Source organism: Lepidothrix coronata, unplaced genomic scaffold (assembly GCF_001604755.1).
Source record: "Lepidothrix coronata isolate B3197 unplaced genomic scaffold, Lepidothrix_coronata-1.0 Scaffold209, whole genome shotgun sequence".
Classification (NCBI taxonomy): domain Eukaryota; kingdom Metazoa; phylum Chordata; class Aves; order Passeriformes; family Pipridae; genus Lepidothrix; species Lepidothrix coronata.
The window spans coordinates 239,420-265,789 of NW_016690389.1; the positions used below are offsets into that span (position 1 = coordinate 239,420).

Consider the following 26,370-nt stretch of genomic DNA (forward strand, 5'->3'; position numbering starts at 1 on the left):
ACAAGGAGCTGTGTACAGCATCTAACATTATTTCTGGAAACATTATCTGTGCTTAGAAGGGGAAATAAAAAAATCTTTAGTATTCAGGATGCACTCTACAGGGTACAGCTTGAATAAAGGTGTTGATCTACGTTCTGAGAACAGCATTTATGGATGATACTGAAAAATTACAAAGCTTCTGTCAGTAAGCTGAAATAATACGAAAACTAAACAAATACATCCAAGCTCTACCCCATCTTGGTGCATTTTATCAAAGCCAGGAAGAAAAAACAATTAGGACAGAGTTTCTTCAAAAAAAACTATCATTAAAGATGAAAGGTTGGAAGTAAAGGGAGGAGTGGAAGAAGAATAGATTTCTAAAACAATAAATAATATACACATGAAGTGTAATAACTACCACAGAAAAATATATACAGTGGGCAAATATTGTAAACTTGAGGGAAAACTATCAAAGAGACTTAAAGAAACATAGAGAGAATTTGTTTGAAAACAAAAGTTCAATAGAGAGGGTGGAGCTAGAACAGCAACATATTTATAGATCCAAGGGGGGACAAAACCAAACCAAAATCAACAACATAAAGCCCAACAAACGTATAATTTATTTCTGTGAAGAAAACAGACTTATGTTGGTAAGCATCTGAGTTGGTCTCAGTTTTTATATCTAATAATAATTCCCAATCTCTAAAATAGCTTGAAATGGTTCATTTTTTCCATAACAGATTCGTAGGGTTTAGTTAAAGTGAACATCTCCAGGGGTTCCTGTTGCAGATTCTTTAATGGAAACTCTCATTTGGTATCTCTGCCACTACTATGAATAAAAGAAAGTAGATCTTTTAGCCTGCAATTGTGAAATGGGCATGTGGAAACATCACCCTCTTGAAGGGCCAGAAGTGACTCAAAAAGTGATTTGTTCAACTTAAAAACTTGCCAAAACCACAAAGTCTGTCATGAGAACAGAAATCAAGAGAACAGAATTCTTATACTGAAAATTTTGGAAGTACCAAAAGGAGTTTTAAGCTCTTTTGGGAAGGTGGCTAGAATCCTGAGCCTGGCTGAGCCTAAAATACAAATACTATATCACTGTATTGTATAGACCAAAAGGGAACACTGATGCCTACTAACATTTGATTCTGAAAAACCTGATCGGGTTTTTTTCTGAATCCTTCTGTAAGTATCATTTATCTCAAAATAAATAAAGAAAGAAAACTTTAACACATTTAAATTATTGAATGAATTCTCTAATAACAAAACAGGAACAGTTTTACAAATGTGATTCTAAATGCTGCATTAATAGTAATCAGCACTGTAATTCATGGTACCAATTCAAACACCACATCAAGGCATGCTGGAAAATCTCTGTTGAAGTCATCATTTAAGCATTGGCTTAAGTGCTTTCATAAACTGGGTCCTGTGTATTCAGTCAGATAATTAGTTAGTGTTTTCATCAGTTAGGTTTACAAGACAGGTCAGAATCTCAGAAATGGGGATAACAGGTTAGCTGTCTTACCAGCAGTAGTCCAGAAGATGTGGAGGAAGCACTGGGATGTAAATATGTTGCCAATACATTGGATATAACAATGCAGCTGACGCATGAACACAAGCAGTTAACTAAAAATAAAAATACACACACAGAATTGGCAACAAAAAACCATGAATAAAAAGAAAATACAAAATCTTAAATTAAGTTTTACACATGCAAGAATCTTAACTTCCCCAAACCACTTATTATTTAATTTTTAATATTTTTTTTTATTGCTGAAACACATCTACAAAGAACTCTGATGTATGCATACAAGTACAACACCTGCAAGAAGTCAGGCTAACAAGTCAAGTTAGCCCTCCCTGCTAAGCTGTTTCCTTGAAAAAAGGGAAACAATCATGAATTACTTGATGCAGTCATGGTCAAATGTGAGTACTGCCATGGACACAGAGGACTGGAGTGCCTCCTAGCTGCACTCACCTCCCATGAGTGGGAAAGACTCAAGAGAGTTTTTTGGTCTCCATTTCCTCTATTTTTAACAACTGGAATTTATCTGAACCTGCATGAAACTACAGAATAGCACTAAACTCAAAAGCTATTTGTGTCACTATCTTGATTTCCAAACTTAAAAAACTACCTTAAAAAAAAAATCTGGAATTAATATTCCCTGTGACAGAAAAGCAACTTTATTACAATTTCCCAAAACTCCCTTCCCAAAGCAGAAAATGCCAAGCCTGGTATGAGCATCACTGGAAAACGAAGGACTCTTTGACCAAGAAAGGAGGTGCAACAATCTGCTTATCATTCAAAATGGACATCCCTTGGTTTTCTAAAACAAACAAAAAACCACCACAACCACCACCCTCCCCTCAAAACAAACCAACAACCAACTACGGAATTCATTAGAAACACGGTCAAGTTCATTCCTCAAGTGAACAAAATAATCTGCAATACATAAAGAATTCAAATTTCATCTACCGAAACCCACCTTCCTATGAGGGAGGAGTCTTTCAAATTCAGTTATTTTATTATAACTGAATATTAATACTTTAATATTTTATTATATGTAGCTCAGGCACAGAGTTACAACAGTGAGAAAATGTCAAGACTGTTGAAAAAAAAAAGGAAGCCTATATCCAGTACATAAAACACTCCAAACCTCATTAAGAAAAGAAAAAAAAAATTTAAAAGAGAATGCCCCATATAGAAGACACCAAGCTTATGGAAAAAGACAAGGCTGTCCTGATGTTTTGTATCACGACAAAATCACTATCTGAGTTTAACTTGATAATAGCGCTGTTTATTAGACATGTACTTTCACAGTAACAAAACAAAGAGCTAAAAATAAAATGTAAATCCTGTCCATACAGCAAGTGCTAAAACATTATGGATTTTAGCGGGGGCAAAAAAACCCCACCTCTTTGTGGAACAGATCAGCAGTTAAAGCTTTCACACTCTGGCTGTCTTGGACATTTAGACTTGTAAATAAAAATGATACTGCAATTTTGTACATGTATTTTTACAGTAAAAATGAAAAAGAAGTAATTATAAGACCAGTGCAGCAGAAATCAGAGACAATTACAATTTGTGCAGCATAGTTTGCTCAGCACTCAGATTAATATAACACGATTAAATATGGAAAAGAAGAGGGTCTGAAAGCTCCTGAGGGATATCATTAGGGCAAATTGCCAAAGAATGAAACATGAGCCAGTCAGGAGAGTCTGGAAGCTGCAGTAGTACCAAGGGACTTGAATGTTCGACAGTTGGAGCTTCAGTAATGTGTGAACTGCAGGTTAAGGTATCAGGAGACTCTGTTCACTGACACACAGAATGTCACTATTGACCAGCAAACTGCCCGAGCTTGACAGCTACACTACAGAAAGCCAAGTATATCATAATTCTGTATTTAAACTCTTCGTTTCAGATTAACATCTCCTTTCTTAGCCTTATATTAAACCTCCACAATTAGTCTCATTTTATATTTCTAATAATGGCTATTTTAATAATTACTGTGTGCCTACTAAGATTGATTTGGGGGAAGAAACAAATTAGTATCTTATCCCTCTTTAACACAGTGGGATTTACAAGGTTTATTTCCATATTCTCTCTGTAGTTTATCTAACACTACTGTAGCACAGTCAAGCTCAGCATCATGTTTTTTTCTCGTTTATTCAAAATGCATATGGAATTACTAATTTGTATGTTCACATACTATTGTACATACTACAGAAATTTAAAACCATAACTACCTATATAAAAATTAGGATTTCATGTATTTCAATCACAGACCGAAACACAGCTGAGCATACAGTTATACAGGATATCCCCAGTGTATACAGTTGTCTCCTCCTCCTCTTAATAGGCATTCTTAAATTATGAATTAAGATGGATATATTATTTGCATGAGGAAATGTCCTTATCTTACACATATGTCAGTGTTATATTTTAATTCTCACTTAACAGAGGAAGAGCTTAATTCCTTAAAAATATTTGAAGTTTTATCAACTTGTTTTATAATCTGTGTTTTAGTGTGGCTCTCACATTAGCATCTATTTACAATTTGCAATTTTTAAAATCTACTACAGTTTTTTATTTCTAGCAGGAAAGGTAAAGATTTGATTACTTGCACCTCAAGCTTTTGTTGTACTGTTCCTTGCTTTTCTATTTAATAACATCCTCATGTAACATCTTATTTCAACATTTCCATCTATGCTGCTGCAGTAGGTTTCCAAACATTTTAGTATGCCATGAATATGTTTTACAGTTTCCTGTTGCATACAGCCTGTAATACAAGCAGCTATGGGATTCTGTTGCTCTTCAAACTGTGTGACATTTTAATATTCTGCAAATTTTGCCTTTAAGCAAATACTGATAATTATGGATTTCATATTAAAATTTGCACACTTTCTGGAAAAATCCCTTTTTTACCTTTTTTTTACTGCTTCGAGTGTGACTGCATTTCTCAAATGCATTAGCCTATTCAAATAACCTATCTCTTTAATCGACACATCCACTCCTCTGAATACAATGGTAGCTGCTGTAAATCTTGGAATAATACTGCATGTTTTAAGGAATATTCAGAGACCAGGTAGAGCCCGATCACTTCAATCAGAATTCAGAGGTCTATAAATGCAACACTGGATCTGGGGGTGTCCAGTGGCACCTGTGCTTGCTATCAGAGCCAGGCAGAGCCCAGCAGACCCCCTGCCAAAGGCTGCAGGGGGAGGTGGTAAGGCAGGTTGTGCACAGCACAAACTTCCAGGTGGAAGAAACGAGAGTCTGATGAGAGTCTTGACCAAGTGAGGATATCTTTTGCAGAAAACAAATCCTTACACTATTTAGGGACAAAGGCATCTGTATGGAGTCTGTCAATTGATTGTTATCTATTCCAAAAGGACTTAAATTTCACCTTCTTTTTAAAAAAAATTATAGGAAAATATATGTCACAAATCAGAAAAATCTCTTTTCATAGAGAGGTAGACATTATCCTAAAGTATCTTGAAGTTGCCTTCAGGAATGTGTACTACCCCATCTATCTTGCCAGTGACAACTGGAGATAACATCACCTGTGAACTGTGATTCTTTTTACAGGTAAGTTTTATGTAAAGGCAAAAGCTTCTGTCCAACAAAATTTGCTATATGTTTATGTATGCACACTACTATGTCACTGCTCAGCTCTGCAGTTTGCTAAAAAATCTTAAACTATAGCAGAAGAGTGCTGCAGAACCTTGTTTCTGCAAATCTGATAATTTATTACCTGTTTTAAGGAAACAAATGATGTTGATCCTCCTGTAGTTCACTGCACTGGAAAAGACCTACTGGAATCAGGCAGTTTTTAAGTAAAGTTTTTGTCGGCTGAAACCCATTTGCCAACATTGAACAGAACTTTTATATTTTTGCTTCCATCAATTTTAATATTTTAGACTGGTTTTCTCCATTTCAAATAATGTTTCCTAGTTTAAAAAACTTTTGTTTTCAAAAATAAATCTAACTATGGTTTTTAAATTGGTTTAAATAATGTGGCTTTAAACTACATAAACGGCATGAGTCAACTGACTTGAATTAGTTAAGAGCAACTTTTAACAAAAAATTTCAACATTCAACCCTCTAATTAATAAAGAAATCTATTTTGAAATCACCAGTGTTTGCACTGGACATGAAAAGAAGCTTTCTGTCCCATTCTATCAGTACTGAATTTACTAACATTACTGAGTACAACTGAAAGTTTCAGTCTGTTTCTGATCTCTTCTGATAAGACAATGCAGCCACAATCAACACTCATCCTGCAAGAAAAGTATCTGGTGTTTTCTCCAGAGTATTACAGTGATTCTGGTACCATAACTTTATCTTTGTCTCCGGAAAAAAAATCTGGAACTATGTGCCTGGTGATTATACAGTCTCTCCAAATAGTGTGAGACCTCATTACAAAGTTTGTTAGCAAAATTCATTATTGAGTGACAATAAATACACACAAATAATGCACAAATTCTAGACAATGATGAGTTACTTTCCATCTTATGGCAATAAGCAGCCACTTGGGAAGGCTGTTGTTCAAAATCTATGCAGTGCTGAACGGGAACAGTAGGAGAAGTTTTAGTTCAAGACTTGATCAAAGCAGTTTTACCTGCTCCTGGGTACATAAAGACTGCAGCTCCTCCCCATCCTTCACATGGATGCAGTAATCCTAATGTGTGTATCTGTTACCCCAAAGCTCACTTCTACCAATGAATCTTTCTACTCTGTATTTCAAAGGGACTGGTCCCTTTTTCTGTTCTTTTTTTCTTTTTCTAATTTTAGTTTCTGTTAAAACACTGTGACATGTCCAGAGCTACACTACTTCAGCTGGAAGATTTTCTGCAGACTTATAGATGATGCTTATTTGATACCTATTATTCACATCATTTCAATAAGTAACATGAAAACATGCTGCACAAAACTTACCTGGAAGTTATTTTCTATCTATATAAATTATTTTCCTCAAAGCCTTTTCTATAACCAAAGGTAAAGAGAGAGGAAGAACATAGGTAGTAAGATTTGCACACATTGCAATGTACAAACTAGAAAGACAGAAACTGATTAGCAGAATCTTGTCAGCAAGCCAAAAACAGCAACAGAAGTTAAGCAAATGCTAAAGTAAAATTAACCTGTGATTCCATACAACCTTTCAAAATCTACTGTAAGCAACTAAAGAACTACTGTGATAAAACCATTTCCTGAAAAATCATCAAACACTGTCAATCTCTGTCAACACCATGTCCAGAAATGGGTACTGGTGTGCTCTCTCCCTCCCCCCTCACAGTCCCAATGGGCCAAAGAACTGCTTCCCTCCCACTGCCTTGACCACACATATGTTGAAAGATGCCCAAGATTCTGTTTAGTTATCTCATCTACTTATTAATACCTATAGCAATATATCATAGGGGATGGGTCACCATTTTACCACAACTCCAGTATTTACCATCAGCCTGGACCAACTTATTCCTGTTACCCTAATACTCCCAGGTCATGGGAATTATTGAGAAAACACTTTCTGCTTCCTAAAAGGGAAGCAGTTATACAGGTGAAACGAAGCCTCTCCTCTACCTCTTTATAACTTATAAGACAATCAACTTTTTTAGAGAGGCAACTGCATCTAAATCCTGTTTGATTGGGAATGAGATCAGGTCCCAAACCCATAACAGGTATTTAACATTTGTGGAGACCTACCTTCCCATCCATTTCTCGAGAAGACTGCTAGGTAGTAAAAGTGGGAAGGGAGCCCTTGCTTTTGCCTGTTTACAACAAAGCATAAATCTCTTCCCAGCTCTAAAGATTAAACAGTTGGACTAAATAATAAATTTAGTCCATTCTGTTGGCATTGGTAAGAAATCACTGAGGAAAAAAAATTTAGCAACGAAAGAGAACAGCATATACTGTCCAAGCCATGATATGCAAAGCCACTTCTATGCATTTCTTTAATTTTGCTCCTAGCTAATCATTTTCCATCTGCCATCCCCATAATCTTGAAGAACATAAAGAGGGAGAGCCTTAAATGAGCCATAATGCATTTTCCTCCTGTTGGCAAAATGAGACCCCCAGCTCTCCTCTCTCACAGAAGGGAGAGAGAGGAAGGGAAATGTATTTCCAGTTCACAGATGAAAACTTTAATTTTTTCCACTATGAAAATTAAAGATGTAAAAGAAAACACCTCTAAAAACTTATTTTCTCCTGGAATTGCTGTTTTTTGGGTTTGTGGGGGTTTTTTGTATTATTCACTTCCTTTCATCGTTCTTTCGGGGGGAAGGAAAGGGAAGACATGAGTGTTACTCATGAATTTGACAGCACTTCATGTACAATCAACTTCATTCTTTTTTGCTATTCTTGATTCACAAAGCAGCATTATGGCATCATTCTTGTGCATTAGTTTGGAAGGGAAAAGAAAGGACTGCAGACACGGCTTGTTCCTTGCCTATGGCTCCAGGAGTGACATGTTTCCCGATAACAGAAGCTGAGCAGAAAATAAAACTGAAGTGGTAGTAGACAGGTGAGCACTCAACAAGGAATACCTCTGGCATACTGTGCCTACACCAGGGACCTACAGGCACTTTTACAGATAATCAGTTATGTATATAACAAAGTAGGTATGGGTGCACAGAAAAGCCATGTAATCCCATTCAATTACTCAACATTTTCATACCACAACGGTATGAAAACCAATTTTTCATAGGTTTAAAATAAAACTTCTGGAAGTTAATCATCAGTTTTTATCCCCAAAACATTACAGATTAGGTTCACTAATATGTCTCTTCTGGTATTCATGTATCTTATAATTAACTGTTTCTTTGTATCATCTGTTCAATAATTGGAGTTTCCTCATATTTCGTCATTTCATCTCTGTACGTTCTTGGTAATTTGTTTATTCTCATTTTGACACTCATTTCTTCCTTAACTCCATTATCTCTTCCTCTCTCACAAAAACACAGAGCACCATAAACATGCATCTTTGTGTCCCTTTTCCTGACCGTCTCCTCATGCCTCCTTTCCTTTGTCCTTTATTTTATGACCTACCTCCACTGAGGAAGAGCTACTGGAGTTCCGCAAACATTTCTCACCTCTGAAACGAGACTTCCCAGGAAAATAATTTTTATTAACATTTCCTCCCCCAGAGTAACTCCACTGCATGTCCTTCTGCCATACACTAATTAGGAAGCAGTATGGAACAACTTCCTTGTGAATAGGTGACAGACAACTTACTGTGAGAGCAGGAGTACAGATAACTACTGACTGTATTATAGTTCATCTTGTCACGGGTGAATTTTGGAAAAAAAAAGAGTGATAAAGCAGTAGCAACTGTAAAATGGGCAAATTTTGCCATACCAACAACACCAGAAGGAGAGCTGATATTACACTCATACACCCTTCAGCAACTCTTCACTTCTTTTGCTTCAGATGACCACCAAATTACTTCAGTGGTACTTCTTGTAGGGGGTGAGACAGTTCTGCTCAAGAAAATATGGGCTCTTTCCCCTTCAGTTCTCATACAGCCCAACCACAAAGGACTCAGTACTTAAAGTCTTCTCTTAGATTGCACGTGCCCACAGCAGCGCCCGCCTGCCTCTACACAGCATTTTATTCAGCTTCTTCTGAATTGCCAAAGGTCCTATGAACTGGAAAAAGATACAACTCAATCTTGGAGTTTTCTTTTTCCTGAAAATGCTAATAAGTTAAAAGTTAAATTTTGAAATAAATTTGTATATCTGTCTTTCTGTCTATGTGCTTGTCTTCTACAGTGTGGATTTTTGGGGTTCTGTTTAGAGTCTGGGATTTTTATTTTTTTTTTATAAAACCCCATGGTAAAGTTCTTCATGTTTTACATAGATGGCAGGCAATAGCAATCTGCAATTTTTTTATTGGGTTCTCCCCCCATTAAAGCAAAAAGAATTTTAAACCACACATTTCAACTTCTTTTCACAAATTCTTTCAACAGTTATTTATTCTGATATGCTGGGGCAATGGGAAAACTACTCTAAACTTTAAGACAGAGAGCTTTCCAGATCTGGATGTATATCCTAATGACATTTTGCTCCATACTGACATCCTGCAACTTCATTGTTGGAAATATGCTCCCTATGGGTGTCCCAATGGGACCTTAACTGCATCTACAACACACACCTCTGCACAGTTCATCTTAGCATGCTTACACCTGAACTATACAAAATTATTAAATGCCACTCTTCATTTACTTCCAGACTAAATGGTCTAATTGAGGTTATATTACAAAATTAATTCTAATTATGCTTCTGGGAGCACAGTTTCATCAAAATATCCATTCCAACTTGCAAGTTAATGATAAATTTCCATCCATTTCTTGATTTCTAAGAACTAAATTTAGTTCTCGAACATTTCCAAGTCACATGAATTTGAGATATAAATTAAATTTTAAATCTATAGTTTTTTTATTTATTGGAATGGTATTATTTACAATGGAACAGTACTATTTACAGTGGATCTGCCATACACTTCACAAATGCTTTTCTAGAGGGTGACTGCACTACAATGCACAATTAAAATAAATGAGATGCTATAGTCCATTTAATCAGAACTGGGAGCATCACCCTAGCATAAGGCAATGTGAGGACATCACTAAGTTGTATGACAGCTCCCAATGCCACTATTTTCTCCAACATGGAAGTTCTGTATGAAGCCAGTTGTTCCACTGTCTTGGATCCTTAGTTTGCACCAGAGAACTAACTCCATAATAGCTAGCTTTGATTTCAGAAACACAAAAGAGGAGCTTTTCTGTCTTTCCAGGCTGTACACTAACACACACTGTTAGTGTACAGCTCCAACACCGCACCCCAGTGATTTGAGATGCAGAAGGAGAGAGGTGATTCACAAAGTCAATGTGTTTGGAGTAAGAGGTGTTTTCCATTCTCTAGCAGCTGGTATTACATTCTCCAGGGAGCCTCTGCGTCCACCCAGTGCCTGAGAAGCAATGGACAGTGTGACCTGAACAAGACTAACAAGGCAAGGAAAACAAAACCACTGCTCAGTCCAACTCACTATGGCAACTGAAGGCAACTTTAGAAAGCTCTCTTTGCATGTAAGCAACAGTAAAAGTGATTCCACAAATGTATGTTTGTGTGTCACTTGACATTCAATGCTCCTTCACCACAAAAAAAGCAAAAAAAACAAACCAAACCAAACCAAACCCTGTATCTTTTATTGACATATCTGACTGTTTTTGTAGGGCTCGCTAAAGAAACCTACTGCCAGCGCAGTGCAGAACTTGTAACCACCATGCTCTCAGACACGTCAGGCTTGTATTACCTGAAACAAATACTGGTCAAAGTGGAGAAAACATTCAGACATTTGCTTTAAAGTGTAGCATCCTTTCCACCTGCCAGTGTAGGCCGCAGAAGATACAAGCTAGTTAGCATATTACTGACAGAATGATGAGAAAGCTCCTGTCAGACACTGGCCAGCCGGGTGTTTGAGACGAAACACACAGCCCCAGCTGACTAGTTAGGGAGAGACTGGTGAGGTACAATTACAGAGGCATATGACAAGCTTTCATGCTTGAGTGACTTGAGAACCGATGACATGGCTTTAAACAGCAATCCTTCCTACCTCCGGTCACAAAACAGCAATAAGTCAACTGATGCACTGTTGTAAAATCATGATTTATTCCTTTGCTTTGAATACATGAGAGTGTGGTATGATGTTCTGGTAGACTACCACAGCAGGTGCACTGGGGGCCCAAACATCTAGAGCCTGCCTCCAGCATGCATAAAATCAATGCTGTAGTTCAGCCTTCCTGTAAAAAGCCAACCCCAGCACTTTAATAATTTATAGAAAGACTGAATTAAAAAATTATTTATACTGAAACTCATACAGCTCCATGCAACTAATAAGAATACATGCAGATGCAGTAACGTGTGAGAAAACAGTGCTGTGCAAGAACATACAGCATGACATTTTGGTAAGGTCTTCCTTTTTCACTGCTAAAGTGAAGTAAAACAACCACTTCTGTGAATAGATCAATCCCTTTGTTTCATTCATCCTTTCACTTAATCCAAAACCATATAATTTGTTTCTCTTTCATAGTTTACTGTTCAAAAGACAGAAATGGTAATTTTTGCTACAAACAGATCTTACAGAGCATAATCCTCAGGCTAGCTGAATCCATCTCACTCTAAACGCTAAGCCTGAAGCAAGCTGTGAGGTTGGTGATAATCACATTATTAAGGTGGTTGGAAAGTCAAGCTAATAAAAGAATCAACAGTTAGGGCAAATAATGACCCAGAAGCTACAACAGAAAGGAGTAGTGGGAAGTTTCCACTTATATCTTGGTAGTAACTGGAAAGGCTAGCAGACGAATATCTCCACCAAAGGAGTTTTCAAGGGGATAAAACCACAGAAAATCAATTTAAAGGAAGACGCAAAGAATACACAGCAACTGCAAAAATCTGATGATGCCCAAAAAACAAAGCCTCCTTGGCTGAAATAAAATATAAGCTGAAACACACTCTCAAGATAAGGCAGTACTTCTTTTTTTTTTAATTAAAAAACACTAGTCAGCCGCTTAAAATAGGCAACAGTCTTTTCTCTTTCCTTTTTTTCCTCCAAAGTAAACATTTTTAAGTATAGCATCATTTCCCCCCCTTTTCTTCCATAAGCAGACTGATCCTTCACTCGAGTATAATGGAAGTATACAGGGCAGAAATGCTAGACAAAGAATTCCTGTACATAAGTAAGTGCAGTTTTCCATTCCTGGCCCCCACAAGAAGGGCAAGGAGAAAGTGAGCAAGGCCTTGAATTATGCCTTTTGTTATCAGTCACTGCCCTGAGATAGTGAACCGAAACAGAGCTGATAACTCGAAGGTGACATCACAACCCAGTCTTCATGAACTGACATAAACACTTGATATTCACTTAACCCCAAAGATAAGGCACAACTCCCTTAACAGAAAGTTGTACTTGATAGCACTATTCTTGAACAAACAATCTTTTCAAGTATCAAGCTGTAGTTTCAGAATATTAAAACATGACCTTTACAACACAAAGTACCAGTCTGCTGTGTTTTGTATGGAATAATAAAACAGTACAAAGCTTGTAAAGGCCAATGTCCAGATATATTCCATTTGCTTATTGTATTACATTAAGTAATCCATATTTTAAAGAAGAAATAACTTATGCCAAGCCACATTTAATCATTCTTGGTAATTCGATTAAATTCCTATAGGTGAAACTGAAAAGCATTTAACTAAGTTTTAAACTACACTGCTCTGTAAGGAAGCAAGTCACACATCAGTCCTGTTCTGCTTATGAAAGAGATGAGCAGGTAGCAGTTCTCTGAATCAAAGCCAGTTGTTTTTTTTTATTTTGTTTTATCATAACTCACTAGTGCAAGTGAAAATTAACCCTTATCCTGTATCAGAAGTGGATACAACATGATGTGGCAGTAATTTTGTTTAGCTATGAGTTAAGTAATGCTAGTAGACTGAAAAAATAACCAGAAGAAAGTGGGTTTTTGAATTTGATCTGCAATCTTTTTGGATTTGATCTGCAATCTGTTTACATTTACAGCTTGGGGACACTCTCCAGGACATCCAAATGCCACTACCAATGTCTGGAAAGTGATATAAATTATTTTCAAGTGATGACACCAGCAAGATGACTATTAATTCACTAAAAGCTTTGGAATAAACAGTTGAATTGTTTACAAAGTGAAGGTTTCTCACAACCAGGATATTATATCTGTTGTTCTGTAGTGACTTCCAAAGAGCCTGGAATTTGAACATATAAATAAGGTGGCAGAGATCAGTGCAGACTAACTCTGATACCTCATCTTCTCTTGTCATATCACAGCAATAGAGACCAGCTGAGATGTTCAGTCTAAAAAAATACAAGTCTCAAATCGATCCAAGTGTAGGTTGAGAGCACAATTCTAAATCGTGTTAAGCAGACGGACACGTGCCCACCTGCAAAATGAATCTTCCACAGGCACAGAGCTGCCATCATGATTCCTATCTCCTCTCTACTGGAGCAGTAAAAGAGGCCTGACTGGGGCATCATTGGAGATAAGCTTTTTTAATGGTGTATTTCTTTTCTTTTTCTACCTTTTTTTCCCTTAAATATGGCAAGTTGTGTTCCAGACCGGCACACCGGGGAAAAAAAAAAATCTGACTCCACACTTTTGCTACATCATGTGAGCTTCTACTAAGACAGGTTCTTTAAAAGGGCTTTCTCTTCAAATTCTATCTGTCCATTCAGGCAGTCTTATTACTGTGTTGTAATGCTCAGCTCTTCCCCTAGCCATTTCAGGAAGGGGAGAAGAGAAAAACCCTGTAATACAATATGAATATTTCCTAAGATGAAGTAAAATCTTTGGTGGTTAAAAAGTATATCACAGACTACTAATTTGAAGATTGCCTAAATTCATTTACTATCTATTTTTCTTGTTTTCAGTTGTTCACGTCACCTCTACTTGTATGATCCAATGTTTGCATTTAGATAACTGCTACTACCTACTAGGATTGTAAAACCTGTCAGACTTTTATGAATCTTCTTTATCTTCAATTTACTTTAGACTCAAAAAAATTTAAAGCAGTTGTGTCCTCTATTTAAAATCCAAAAATTCTCATTCCTTACATGCATATGTATGTATTGGAAATTGGCACCTGCAAGTCTTTGAAAATAGTAACTTTTAGTGCTGTATCCAACCTTGTAACCTCATGTTCATTTATTTGGGAGTACAAATAGGAGTGTTCAGAAATATAAAGAGTATTTTCCACCACAGAAAGCATATTAAACAAAATGTTTTAGGCAGTACTGTTGAAAAAAAAAATTAAGGTAACTGAGCTTAATAGGCTAAAGATTCTGCATAAGGATTACGCTCTATGATTAACATTGGTTATAAAGTGACAGTCCTGTACGAATGTAAAATAGGGTATTTTAAAAGCCTATAAGATTCTGTGAAGAGTAAAACAAAATTACATCTGATTATTTAGGTATACTTACAAAACAAAACACGACATTCTTTTATTAAGCATTTTAAGCAGGCATTAGAGAAAGAAAAATTTAATGTGGGCAGTAGACTAAAACCTTTAATTAAAAAACTGCTATTTTGAGTTGTATGTTATTGACAGTCCGAAGAGCTGCTTCAAATCAGAGATATTACAATGTGCACTCCCAAACCACTGTAACAAAGATGAATCTAGCTATTACCAGGTTAGGATAGCAGCTATTATTATGGACCCTTGATTTCTTTCAAGTAGCTCCAATGGAATAAGCCACAAGTGAATAATAAAGATCTTATAATAGCCCTTAAGAATTCTTTTTAGGTTAGAAGGCACAGAAATGAACTCAGGAGAGTTAAAGAACTCTCATCTCCTAAAAAGAAAAATAATTAACCTGACTTAATGTATCTGAGTAGGTCTTATATAAATCAGACTTTTGTACTTCAAGAGCCAGACTAAAACCATATATTAGAAGAGTATGTAGATATTGTCTTATAAGTGGAACATATCTAAAACCACAAAGGTCTGCAGGTCATTTTTTGAAATGTTCAATATATCCTACTTGAAAGGAGATGTGTGAAGTACTTACAGTGCTTAGTTTGCTTGAGGTAATAATGATTCTTCTCTCATGCAACATACTGGCATAAAGTTGCAGCATGTTGTTCACATCCACAGCAACAAAATATTCAGTGAGGTTTCTCTGTTTAAATAAATAAAATGTTTACAATATAGCAACAGTAGTAGCTAAGTGGAACATTTTATATATTACTTGAGAAAATTTCTGTTCAATTAGTAGGTGGGGAAAAAAAAACAAAGCTAAAACAAATCCCCTTGCATTAAAATTTTTATGCTTTAAAAATAATTAATTGGGTTTTAAAGCCAATGAAAAACTAACTGTGGTGTAAGTTATTACCATTTTGCTCACTTCGTTACGCTTGTGACTTAGATTTGCCCTTTTGTTTTTTTCAACTTTGGAAAAATATTAAATTGGGACTGTATCAATAGCACCATATGCTTTAAGGTGACCATTACTTCTGACCCAGGAACACACCTTCTACCACTGTGCTAACTGTTCTGTCATAGCTACATTAATAAAATTGCTACTTTTGCCAGCCTCTCCCAAAGCCAACACATTTTATTCCATTTCAAGCACCCCAAAACAGATTGTTGAAAAACACCAAGCTTTTGCTTGAGCGGTATGTGCCAGGACATCAAACATCCAGAATTGGTGGCAGGTACTGGAGCCACTCTTTTCACCCCTGATAAGAACCCCACTGTGGGGTTTAATAAAAAGCAAAGTCACCAGCACCTCCCATTTATAGTTCAGACAACAGAAAAGGGGGAGAAAAAGAGAAAAAGTTGGAGGGGAATCTCTCTGTTCCAGCTGAACTTAACAGGATTTCTGCAGGGCACAGTGCCAGAGACATACAAGCTCTGAGTAAGCTAAAGCTAAAACAGCTACCAGCAAAAATGCCTGGGAAAGCAGCATATTTTTGTAAACACTAGAGAACATGTATGAAAATACACTAATACACCCCTCAATATGCAAAATATTTTATTTCACATATTCATTATCATATCTGCTACCAGAACAATTATTCATCTCTTCTCAGGGGCAACAACATCACTGAACATTCATGCAGGAGGTCTATCAAGGATAGGCCCCAGCCCAAGGACAGACATCAACAGTGGAACTGTAGACTAAGTCTATTCTGGATGTGGTCAGCACACAGCAGCAAGGTCACGCAGACCTCAAAAACCAGCCAGGGCAAGACAAACAGTAAAACCTTCAGAGTGGGGTGACTTCCTTTTTGGACATATTGCAATCTCAAATTAAAAAAAGATACTGAAAAGATAAAGAAAGATCCAATAGACAATCCAGTTTCATGTAAATTCAGAAATGCATTATTAATCTGAACACATGGAGTATTATAGTTATTATTGGTCCATGATGCATAGAATTTTGGAAGAGAGAAAAACCAGAGCTTTAAGGCTACAAACACTTCATTTAGAAAAAAACTCTGGTCTTTCAAATGCTACTTTTAAGTGATTGTCAGAGGCAGATGTACCATGAGAATTTGAGTCCAATGTACCTTGGACACCCTCTTACACTGCAGTTGATATCGGTGTGCTGATTCTCTGCTGCAAAAGCCGCAGTAAAAAACCAGTTTGCAATCTTGTACAGACCAATATATCTTTGGGAGACAGTCACAGTTATCTTTCTGTTAACATCTGAAAAGTTACTGTTCATGAAATACGTGGACCTTACAACAAGAAATAAAAAAATTCATTTTATTGCTAATTTACTCCAATTACCTAATCTCTTCACTCCCTGCGTGTTCTAACTCTCTAGTAGTTCCATACTATTTTGATTCATACTGAAAGAATGAGACTTTTACTAATGCAGTAAAAAATAATTACAGAAAAGCACCTTGAAATTATTTTACCTTTCCTTCACAGAATCAGAAAAATAAATTCACAGTGGCACCACCCCAAGATCCTCCATCAGTCAGAGGCCTACACAGATGCTTCTCAACACTTTCTTCAAGTTCAACCCATAACACACCCTCTAACCTCCAAAATTATGTTTCATTAGAACCCCAAATAATAAGCTAAAACAAGAGATCTCTTTGAGGAATTCAACACAAAAGGTGAAACAGATGAAAACATACATTTAAAAACTAAGCCCTGTCCTTCCCAGTGAGCCCCCTCTATACAGCAACTTTCCCCAGTTTTCTGGGCTGCAACATGGGCCATGCCATCTCCTCAGACACCTTCCCACCACTGCACTCTCAGATCTCTCTGCTGCCAGCACCCTCCCGTTCCTCTCCAGTCAAGGTCGTTATTTCAAAGTGTAAAAATGCACATCTATACATCCATATTTCAATTTCAGATTTAAAGGCAAGAGTGGAAAACAAAGCTTCGAAGCTCTTTTATCGGATGTTATCCAGCTGAACAGGTTATAGAGAATGTGCATGAGATGTCACATTTGCAATCTACCCACAGCACCACCAAGAATTTAGCATCTACAGAATACAAATCTTCGTAAAGAAAAGAAAATAAAAACAAAATAAAAAAAAAACCCTCCCAAAAACCTCTGTTCCTGGTTCTTGGTTAGGATCCAAGAGTAAGCAGGTACAGCACGTTTTCAGAAAGCCTGAAACAATGCCTTCCTGCACAAAAAAATGACTGCATATCTTGATAGCTGAATTTGCAGCTTAGCAATAGAGTGTTTAAAGGGCAAGTATTCAAATAACACAAGGTGCAGAAGTAGAATATATTTTATATAAATAATCCCAATAAATGCAAAGAAGCCAAGTAATTATGAACAAAGGGTGGATATAGCAGTGGTCAAAAATGCCCCGTTAATGCTTTAAAATGAGTTAACGAATGCAACAGTAACTACTAGCTAAAGGTTGTAATAATAGACATCAATCATCTTCTAAAAACAGTTGGGGGAAAAAAAAAAATCTCTTCTTGATAAAAGCAAAAGTTCAGCCCAACCCAGAATGAAGTTAAATAAAAACAGAATACTTACGCTTTCAGGGATTGTTGGCAATCCAGTTAAATCAGGAGTAATGAAATACGAGTGCTAATCAATGGAAAAAAAATAATTGATAATTTATGCACACAGGAAAAAAAAATTCTCTTCTTAAAAACCCAGCATTTAGGATTTCCAACCCCATCTTTGTTTAAGCAAATAGCCATTTTCCCCAATAACATTCTTACCACTACTAGACAAAGACCTAAGCAGACCACAACATGAAATGACAAGCTCTGGTTCAACACAGCACACAAACTAAGGGAACAAAATGCTGGGCTGCAGTTTTGAAATAACACTAAAATTAAGCCAGCTTTAAGTGTTGTCACGAGCCTGAGAGTAGCATTGATTAACTTAAGCATTGAATTAAAAATTGGGGAAAAAAAAAAAGTTAAAGGACAGAATGTAAATTCAGAATGGAAAAGAAAAATCATTCACATGAGAAAATTAATCAGAATAGAACAGAAATATTATTACTAGATATACACATTCTCTTCTCTTTCCAAACATCTTTGAATCAAAAATGTGCTAATAGAAATGCTTGAGATTCTGCAACCATTTATGAAATATATTAGCAATTTTATGCATCTTAGTTTGAGGCCATCTAGGATGTAAATATAAAATGGATTAAACTAAAAACAGATGTAATGTAAATTACTCTTATTAATCGAATGCTCTTAATAGTTATCAGACGTGGATTTAGCTCAGTAATTTTAAGGCATTTTGAATGTTATTCTAAATCTTGAAGGAGAAAAAAAACTTAGTGCACACTAAGTAAATATGACAATTATTGACTATTTGGCTTTTATTTGTTTTTAATAAAATTTTGACATTTTTAATAGACTTTGTTTTCACAGTATATTTTTTAAATTACAATCAACAACACAAAGACATAGCTTGTTTTCAAGTCAAACTTGAAAAAGACTAAAACAAAGATATTAAGATACTAAATGTATCTTGTATTCAAGAAAAAAAAAATACTATTAAGTCTATGTAGGAGACTTATTAAACCAGTTTGATACATTTAATAGAAAATTTTTCCCCCAAATTAGGTCATTTGGCAGTAGTTAAAATTTAACAAAAAAAACTGGCTTTAAAACAGCATCCCATAAACATCATACCACTTGCACAATAAATATCACTGCTTATTGTTTTGCATCAACAGAGAAAAAAAGCTGAGATTTTTTTCTCCAGTCAAGAACAAGGAAATATTCAGATAGAATGCCTATATTCTTCAGAAGTATAGTGAAAATAGAAAATTATTTCCTATATGTAATAAGGTCACAGAATATTTATCAAAAGATTTCTGAGTAATGAAGTTAATAACTTACAGAAGTAATTATTTATAATTAACAAAGTAATAATATTTCACTCATTAAACAGAAAAGGAAGCCAAAACCATGAGAAGCAAAGGCCATTACTGCAGTCATTAAGAGTCATAAAGCAGCAAAAATAATGCGTATGGAGTCCTTGCACATCTTTGTGAACTCCCTTAGGAAGACATATGACCTTGGAAGAGATACTAAATTAATAGTTGCTGTCCTGCATAAAGTTTTCTCTAAAAAGGACACTAGAAAATGCAAGTTTTGTTCACCAATTCAAGGATTACGATGCATGCACACACAGCTCTGAAGTTTGATTTAAAGAGAAAAGGCACATTAATATCAGACTGTTCTTTTAGGCTAAAGCAGCAGCAGAATCTCCCAAAGGACAGGTACAAATAAGCCTGAAATCAAGAGATATTCGATAGCAAGTAATTATTTCTTTAATTACAATAGGCTTCAGACAGTCAGTGCCTTTTAAACTCACCGATACAAGACAAGGCTGTTTTTTCAAAACTTGCTCACTTGTAAAAATCATCTCTTGGTTCTTATGCAAGACGAGAGAAAGATTGAACAATTGACTTTTTAGTTTTTCAGCAAAAAAGGCCAAAGCCGGCTCTAATGCTTGTAAAATTCCATGTTTAAAATACTGGTTGAAAATAAGTTTTCTTCTTTTTATTTCTCCCATACTTGAATTCAGACTTAGCTAGCTTTTCTGACAAAACAAAACAAAAAAAAAACCCAAACCAAACTAACAAAAAAATCACTTTTGCTAGCCCTCTATGGGTAAAAGTGACCTATTTAAATTTAAGCTCAGATTTCATTAGAGCAAATGCAGACTATTTGTTATTCAGCTGCAGACTATTTGTTACTACAACCAACAGGTGAGAGGAGAACTTGGTCCCTAACTGGACCAAGGCATTTTGGTGTCCTCTTAACCAAGGATTACTAGAAAACACCATGTATCCAGATAATGGATGTAATTTATGCATAGTAATACACACAGAGTCCTACGTACCACTGGGGGCTGCCATCCCAACCCTGCTGCAATGTACCCTGCTGCACACCTGAGTGAATGAGGGAGGCATCTTCCTAATTCTGCACCATGAAATTTGAACTACACTGATCCTGGCACAAAGAAAAGCCACTTCATTATGTCATTTCTACAGTTATTTTTCAGACTATGATTTCTTTTTAAGTCTATTATTACTGAAGGTTCCAGTCCAGCTTATTTACAATGTATGAGGACCAAGAAAGAAACATCAATACAAAAGACCAGGCACACAGAGTTAGAATTGAAAGTGGCCATAACCATTTCCCTGCTCCCTGCAGCACTAAGCATTACAAAAACAAAGATGCCTGTAGATCCAACAAGCACCAGGAGTCCAGATAATCTATTCCTTCCTGCTCTGCCCCATCTGAACCCACAATATTTGCTCAACTGTCCCTGGCAAGAGGCTTGAATTTAGACAATAGTTGTTCAGCTAGGAAGATTACAATGCTCTTTGATGTAACAAGCTACTGGGAACAAGGCGTAATTGAGAAAAAAAACAATTCCAAAGCCATACAACATTGAAATAAAACTAACAAGTATCAACTTCATTGCAAGCAATTTGTCGTTCCAGTGTAGCCAGCTGTATTCACCACCACATTCATTTTGAGGTGGGCAAGTTCTATCCAAGATGAACTGCAACACTGAGAGCAACACTTTGCAAGAAATGCAAGGAAGAAATCTTAAAACTTCTACATGTCCTTCTGAACCACAGGACTTTAGAAGGATATTTTATAAAGCATTTTGGAGTTGCCAAATTATACGTGGTTTTAATACTGCAATTAATGGCAGAAAAATATTATGTGATATATAGAAGTATTTTTGGCAAAGGTACTAGGAACTGAAACATTACACTGACAACAGAAGAAAAAAAAACTTATCAACGGAAAAAAATCCAACTGCAGCCTCAAAACCCAGTATTGTTCTAGTGAAAAACAATAAACAAGACTGGAAGGACTTCCAAATACAGTCGATTAGCACTGTTCGAGGTGGGAAAATATTAGGTCCCTGTAGCCTAGTGAAAAACAAGGGATTTGAAACATGAGAAATTAAAATAAAGGTAGCATTATGTTAAGCAGCAAGGGTCAGAAACTGCTGGAACAGAAGTGGTAGACTCTTCATTTGTCTATGCCTTCATAAGAGGGTTTTTCTAGAGTCTGTGCTTACTTTAACTGAAGTATTGGCTTCAGTTCTAAAATAAAAGATTTGAAATTAACAAGAAATGACACAAATAAGGTCAAGATAAATAATCTGATGATCTTTCAGTGTGTGTGTGTGTAAGGGAAGCGTTTACAAAAATTCCTTCTTTCTTCATCCTGAAAACTGTGCTGGTTCAATCAAGAAACAGCTATTTACACACTGCCAAGTGCAGTAACTGTACTGCTCTGAACATGCACAATGCCTTGGAGACAGCAGAGGCTCTGTATGGGCTTTATATTTCACACAAGCTCTACAACTGTATTTAAACATATGCTATTTCTGCTTAAAACTTTAGGAACTGTAACAATGACAGGTTCACTTTTTGACGTTTCTGCAACAACATCATCTTGCCATAGATTCAGTGCCCTGTCTGACATCCCAGAAAGTCAGAGCACAAAAGCAAGGTAGGCCTGGGCATATTCTTTCACCTAGATGTGCTGCAAGCTTCCTATAACAGAGTGCACCTCTACTGTTCTTCCTACAGCATTTTTGCATGATTAAGCAAAACTAGAAGAAGGGGAAGGAGGATGGGAAAGCAGCCAGCTTACACAGACTTTTGTCCAATCCTACAAATCTACCTATTCAGACATAAGAGGCAATAAAACTGAGTTAGTGTCTCCTGATGCACAGCAGGAAAAACCAAAATTGTCTACATGAAACAGCTGGAAGCACAAAGAAGTAGTTCTAGCACTGTCAGATCCCACTTCAGTCTACTTTCTCATCCATAGAGCAAAATTCAAATTTCTGCTTCTTTATGACTCTGACTTTCAGAAAACAATATGAGACAAACTCTACCCTGCACAGAGAAAAAAAAAAGAAAAAAAAAAGAAAAGGTTGTCCAATCCAGTTAATAATGGGAAGCAACATAAATTTACTCTTTCAAAGGGCTGAGGTTTCTTTTTGTTTCAACTTTACCTACTATTTCATAATCAGTAATCAGAGTGGGAATAAAAAAGAAAAAATACTTACCACACTTAAACTGACTAAAGCATTTGCCTTTGGCACAGGATGGCTATACAATGATTTTAACAAATCATTTGAGTCATTTTCCTGTAGGGAATATTTTTTAAAAGGTAGTTAATTATCATATAAAAAATAATTACTATTTACTACACATCAAACTATATGTTACCAACGAGTATAAATATTTAAGGACAAAAACAATTGTAATTCACAGTGAAGTATTTAAATATTAAGTATAAAATTCAGGCCAGCTTTGAATCTCAAAAAATGATGGTATCTGCAAGTTAAGGCAATCTCTTATGTTTCCCCATATACTCCTTAAATGAATCACATCATTTGCAACTGAAAACTGTGAAAAAATACCTAGTTGGTCCATGCATCCTGGACATCATCTTCCTTAAAACTGTTAGCCAGGATATATGCCTATTCAAAGTTTTACTAAATATGCAGCTACATATCTATATTGTACACTCAGAAAATGTTTCATCAGAACACATAAAACAAGATAATTGACAAGACTTGGGTCTAGCTTTTGGTCAGATGAACAGTGCCTGGGGCCAGGAGGGAGCAACATCCTCCAACAGCCTCCTCAGCAACATCCTCCAACAGCCTCCTCAGCAACAGGTGTGGCACCAGGCACTGTAACAAAATACTTCAGTACTGCTAAAACTTTTTGACCCATCAAAGCAGTTTTCTTAGCATATAAAACAACAAACATAAAACTCTACTACTTAAATTGCTTCAAGTAATAGCTGCAGTGTCAGCACTGGTGATCAAGACAACACCCATCCCCCCTTCTGCAAATAGAACCTTAATAACAATTTTTTCCATAGCAGTGAAATTGGGGCCCAAACCAAGTTCTCATTACAGTGTTTGTAAGACATATATATTTAACACTTTATTGAAACACACAGCTAACACCAAACTTTCCTACTGCATTTCCTTTTTACATAAAATATCATCATTCTCTATAGTCCATTTACTGTAATGCAGAATTATTGCTTATTCTATACTTCATGTATTTTTGAAATGTCAGCTTCTCCAGTCAAGAGCATATGGCTAAATACTGATGCCTTTTTTTTTTAATTGTAATCTAGTACACAAATAGAGTTAAAGCAGAAAGGTATAGCTTTAATGTTCCCAGTAAAGACAGATGCCAGTGGTTCCTTTGCTGTGTAATGCTGGAATACATCTAATTGCTCATGAATATGCAAACTAAACTATCATGATTCTTCACCAAATGCTGCAAGTAATTTTGTCCTGCTAGCTGAGATGACAGAATTATGAGAGGTAGTTTTTAGTTAATATGAAGGGTGAAACAGTACATCATATTTTATACAGTTCTGAACAAAAAGCGTTTGCAGCTGATAATCAGACAGTTCCAGAGATCTACGGTTTACAATTGATACGTCACAAGTCTCCAGTGACGTGACACTTTGCTCACACTTCACCCAGGACTTGTCTATGCTGAGACTGACACTTTATAAAGGTATATTTTCAGCAGCTTTTTAAGACTAATGGGGGATTCAAGTGACTGTGGCAGCTGTATGTTCAGATTCTTTGAATTTCAGTAAGATGAATACACTTGCTACTAAATCCTACTAAAATTTTACACTTTTAAAAAGTATAGAATCCCTTTTCAGCATTTCAAATGGTGACTACTATTTCAAGGAAAATATTTTCCACAAAGAAATAGAATATCTAAAATTACCTGTTCTTTAGCCAAATAATCTGCCAGGGTATTTAGGAGCTTGTAGTATACCTCAAACCATGGTAAGTAACTAAAAGAGGAGGAAAAAAGTCGTTGAATAAAATATCAATATATTTTTCCAGAGCTTATAAAATACTATGATGATTGATCTGACTTGCACATTTTTATAATATTTTTACATATAAAATGAAAAGCATATAAAACTTCCCCCACAAATTTAATGGTATGTCACTGATAGATAGATATGCTGGGCACCTCTATGAAGTTCCATTAGGCACAGATTAGCTCATAATACTTAGACTTACTATTTTAAAGGCACCAAAAAACCCATTTCAAACATTGTCCAATCTCCTTCCCACTATCTTTAATTGTTACAGCTTTCAGTAGTTATTTGTAATTTTGAAATTCTACATCCTCCTATACCCAGTGTCCTGCCAGAACTGCTGCTTCCCAAAAGAATCAAAAACGACTTTACCTGGGTAGACCAGGTACCCCATATTTGACAAGTGGTGCAATGCTACACAGCAGTATAGATGTTGTATTATAGGTAAGAATATTGGTCTCCCTATAAAGCCATTTTTATAGATAGAATTAACTTTCAAAAATAAAAACATTCACCAATATTGTAAACATGAAGTACATTAATACATGAATACTTAAGAGAATTTTAACATTAATCTGCAGCCCGTATGAGTGCAATACTCTGAGTTAAACAGAATGCAAGATAAAGAAGACAAAACTGAAGAGCATGAGGAAAGAAATTCAAACATAATGGAATAAATTCCATTTTTTGTCACCTATTTACAGAAGAGTTACCTTTAACAGTGACATCATCAGTGACCACATGCTACAGAACTTTCCATCACACTTATTTAAGCTATTAAATCTGATAAACTAAATAGTATCAGTATAAATTACACCCCATTTACAAATTACACATCTTCTCACGTCTGTTAGACATCTCTGTTTGAGATTAGAAGGGGGAGCTGGAAAGGAAATAAAGCCTGAAATGTTTTATTTATTTATATGCAATACTACAGACTTTGTTACTCAGAGCAGTGTAAATCTACAGACGTGAATTTCTTAAAGGCTTTAGGGCACGTTGTGGACAGACCTTAACATTTCAAATTTATATATTTCAGGAAACATGCTAACTGCCACCGAAAAAGCCCAGCATGCAGAACCTAAATGTTTTCCCTGATAGGAAAAGGAAAGCTGTTAGGGGAAAGCCCAGCTGGTAGAGAAGCCAGGGTTTTGTGCAGTGACTCCAGTGAAGGGTTATGTTTTCTTTTTAACACCTCTGTTCTCAGTACTTAGCTGGTAAAGCTGTAGAAATAGATCCCAGTTCTCAGGGGAAAAAAAAAAGAACAGCAGAAATCTGAACACAGCTATGCATTGTCTAGCAATCTTACTTTTTGCTATCCTTATAAATGCTTAACTGCTGGTTCTCAAAAAAACCAAAACACACCAAAAAAACCCCAACCAACCAAACAACCAACCAAATAACCCCAAACCAAAAAAAAAACAACGAACCACCAAACCACAAAAAACCATCATGAATTCACTCTTGCCAAGCCAAAGAGACACAGTGGCAATGATTTAATGATTTCCTCTAAAGCCACTGTAGTAATGTCTTTATCACGCTTTACCATACCCTGTGCTGGCTATTAATCAAAACTACATCAACCTCTTAATGCTCACAGACACTTTTAATGCTTGGTATTGTTGACAGTGGTTAAGGTGTGACCTTATTGCATTTGCTATTCAATATATTCTTATATAATCATAAAAATTTACTTCAGTGCACCTGTGTAAGGTCACTCACTGCTTACAGGCATGAACGCTGCACGCCCTTGTAAAACACCCATCATAATAGCACCTAAAACATCTGATCTTTGAGCTTTCTTTCACCTAAGACTCCTGTTCTATTATCTTCTGAAATCATGTTAACCTGGTTTTACACATCATTGAAACACAGCCTAGATGGGCAAACAGAATTGTTCACCACAGCGTTCAGAGTACCTGCAAATGTCAGAGCTACTGAACAGCTTTACAGCCTCAAATTGCAGCAGGGACTGGAACATTGTCCTAGTGTTTTGTC

The 26,370-nt window shown here is 36.1% G+C and overlaps 1 protein-coding gene across 3 annotated transcripts in view; it reads right to left on the reverse strand.

Moving 5' to 3' along the window:
- The window catches only part of DENND1B (DENN domain containing 1B), a 157,543-nt gene that overhangs the window by 57,800 nt on the left and 73,373 nt on the right, over nucleotides 1-26,370 (reverse strand). For 2 of the 3 annotated variants that reach the window (XM_017832933.1, XM_017832936.1), the window contains exons 6-11: nucleotides 24,270-24,339; nucleotides 22,565-22,645; nucleotides 19,832-19,891; nucleotides 18,020-18,073; nucleotides 15,071-15,181; nucleotides 1,508-1,608 (exon numbers count right to left, since the gene is read on the reverse strand). In XM_017832933.1, the coding sequence (XP_017688422.1) occupies nucleotides 1,508-1,608; nucleotides 15,071-15,181; nucleotides 18,020-18,073; nucleotides 19,832-19,891; nucleotides 22,565-22,645; nucleotides 24,270-24,339 (477 nt within the window). The remainder of the gene's footprint in view (nucleotides 1-1,507; nucleotides 1,609-15,070; nucleotides 15,182-18,019; nucleotides 18,074-19,831; nucleotides 19,892-22,564; nucleotides 22,646-24,269; nucleotides 24,340-26,370) is intronic. The other variant, XM_017832934.1, reaches the window with a different exon arrangement.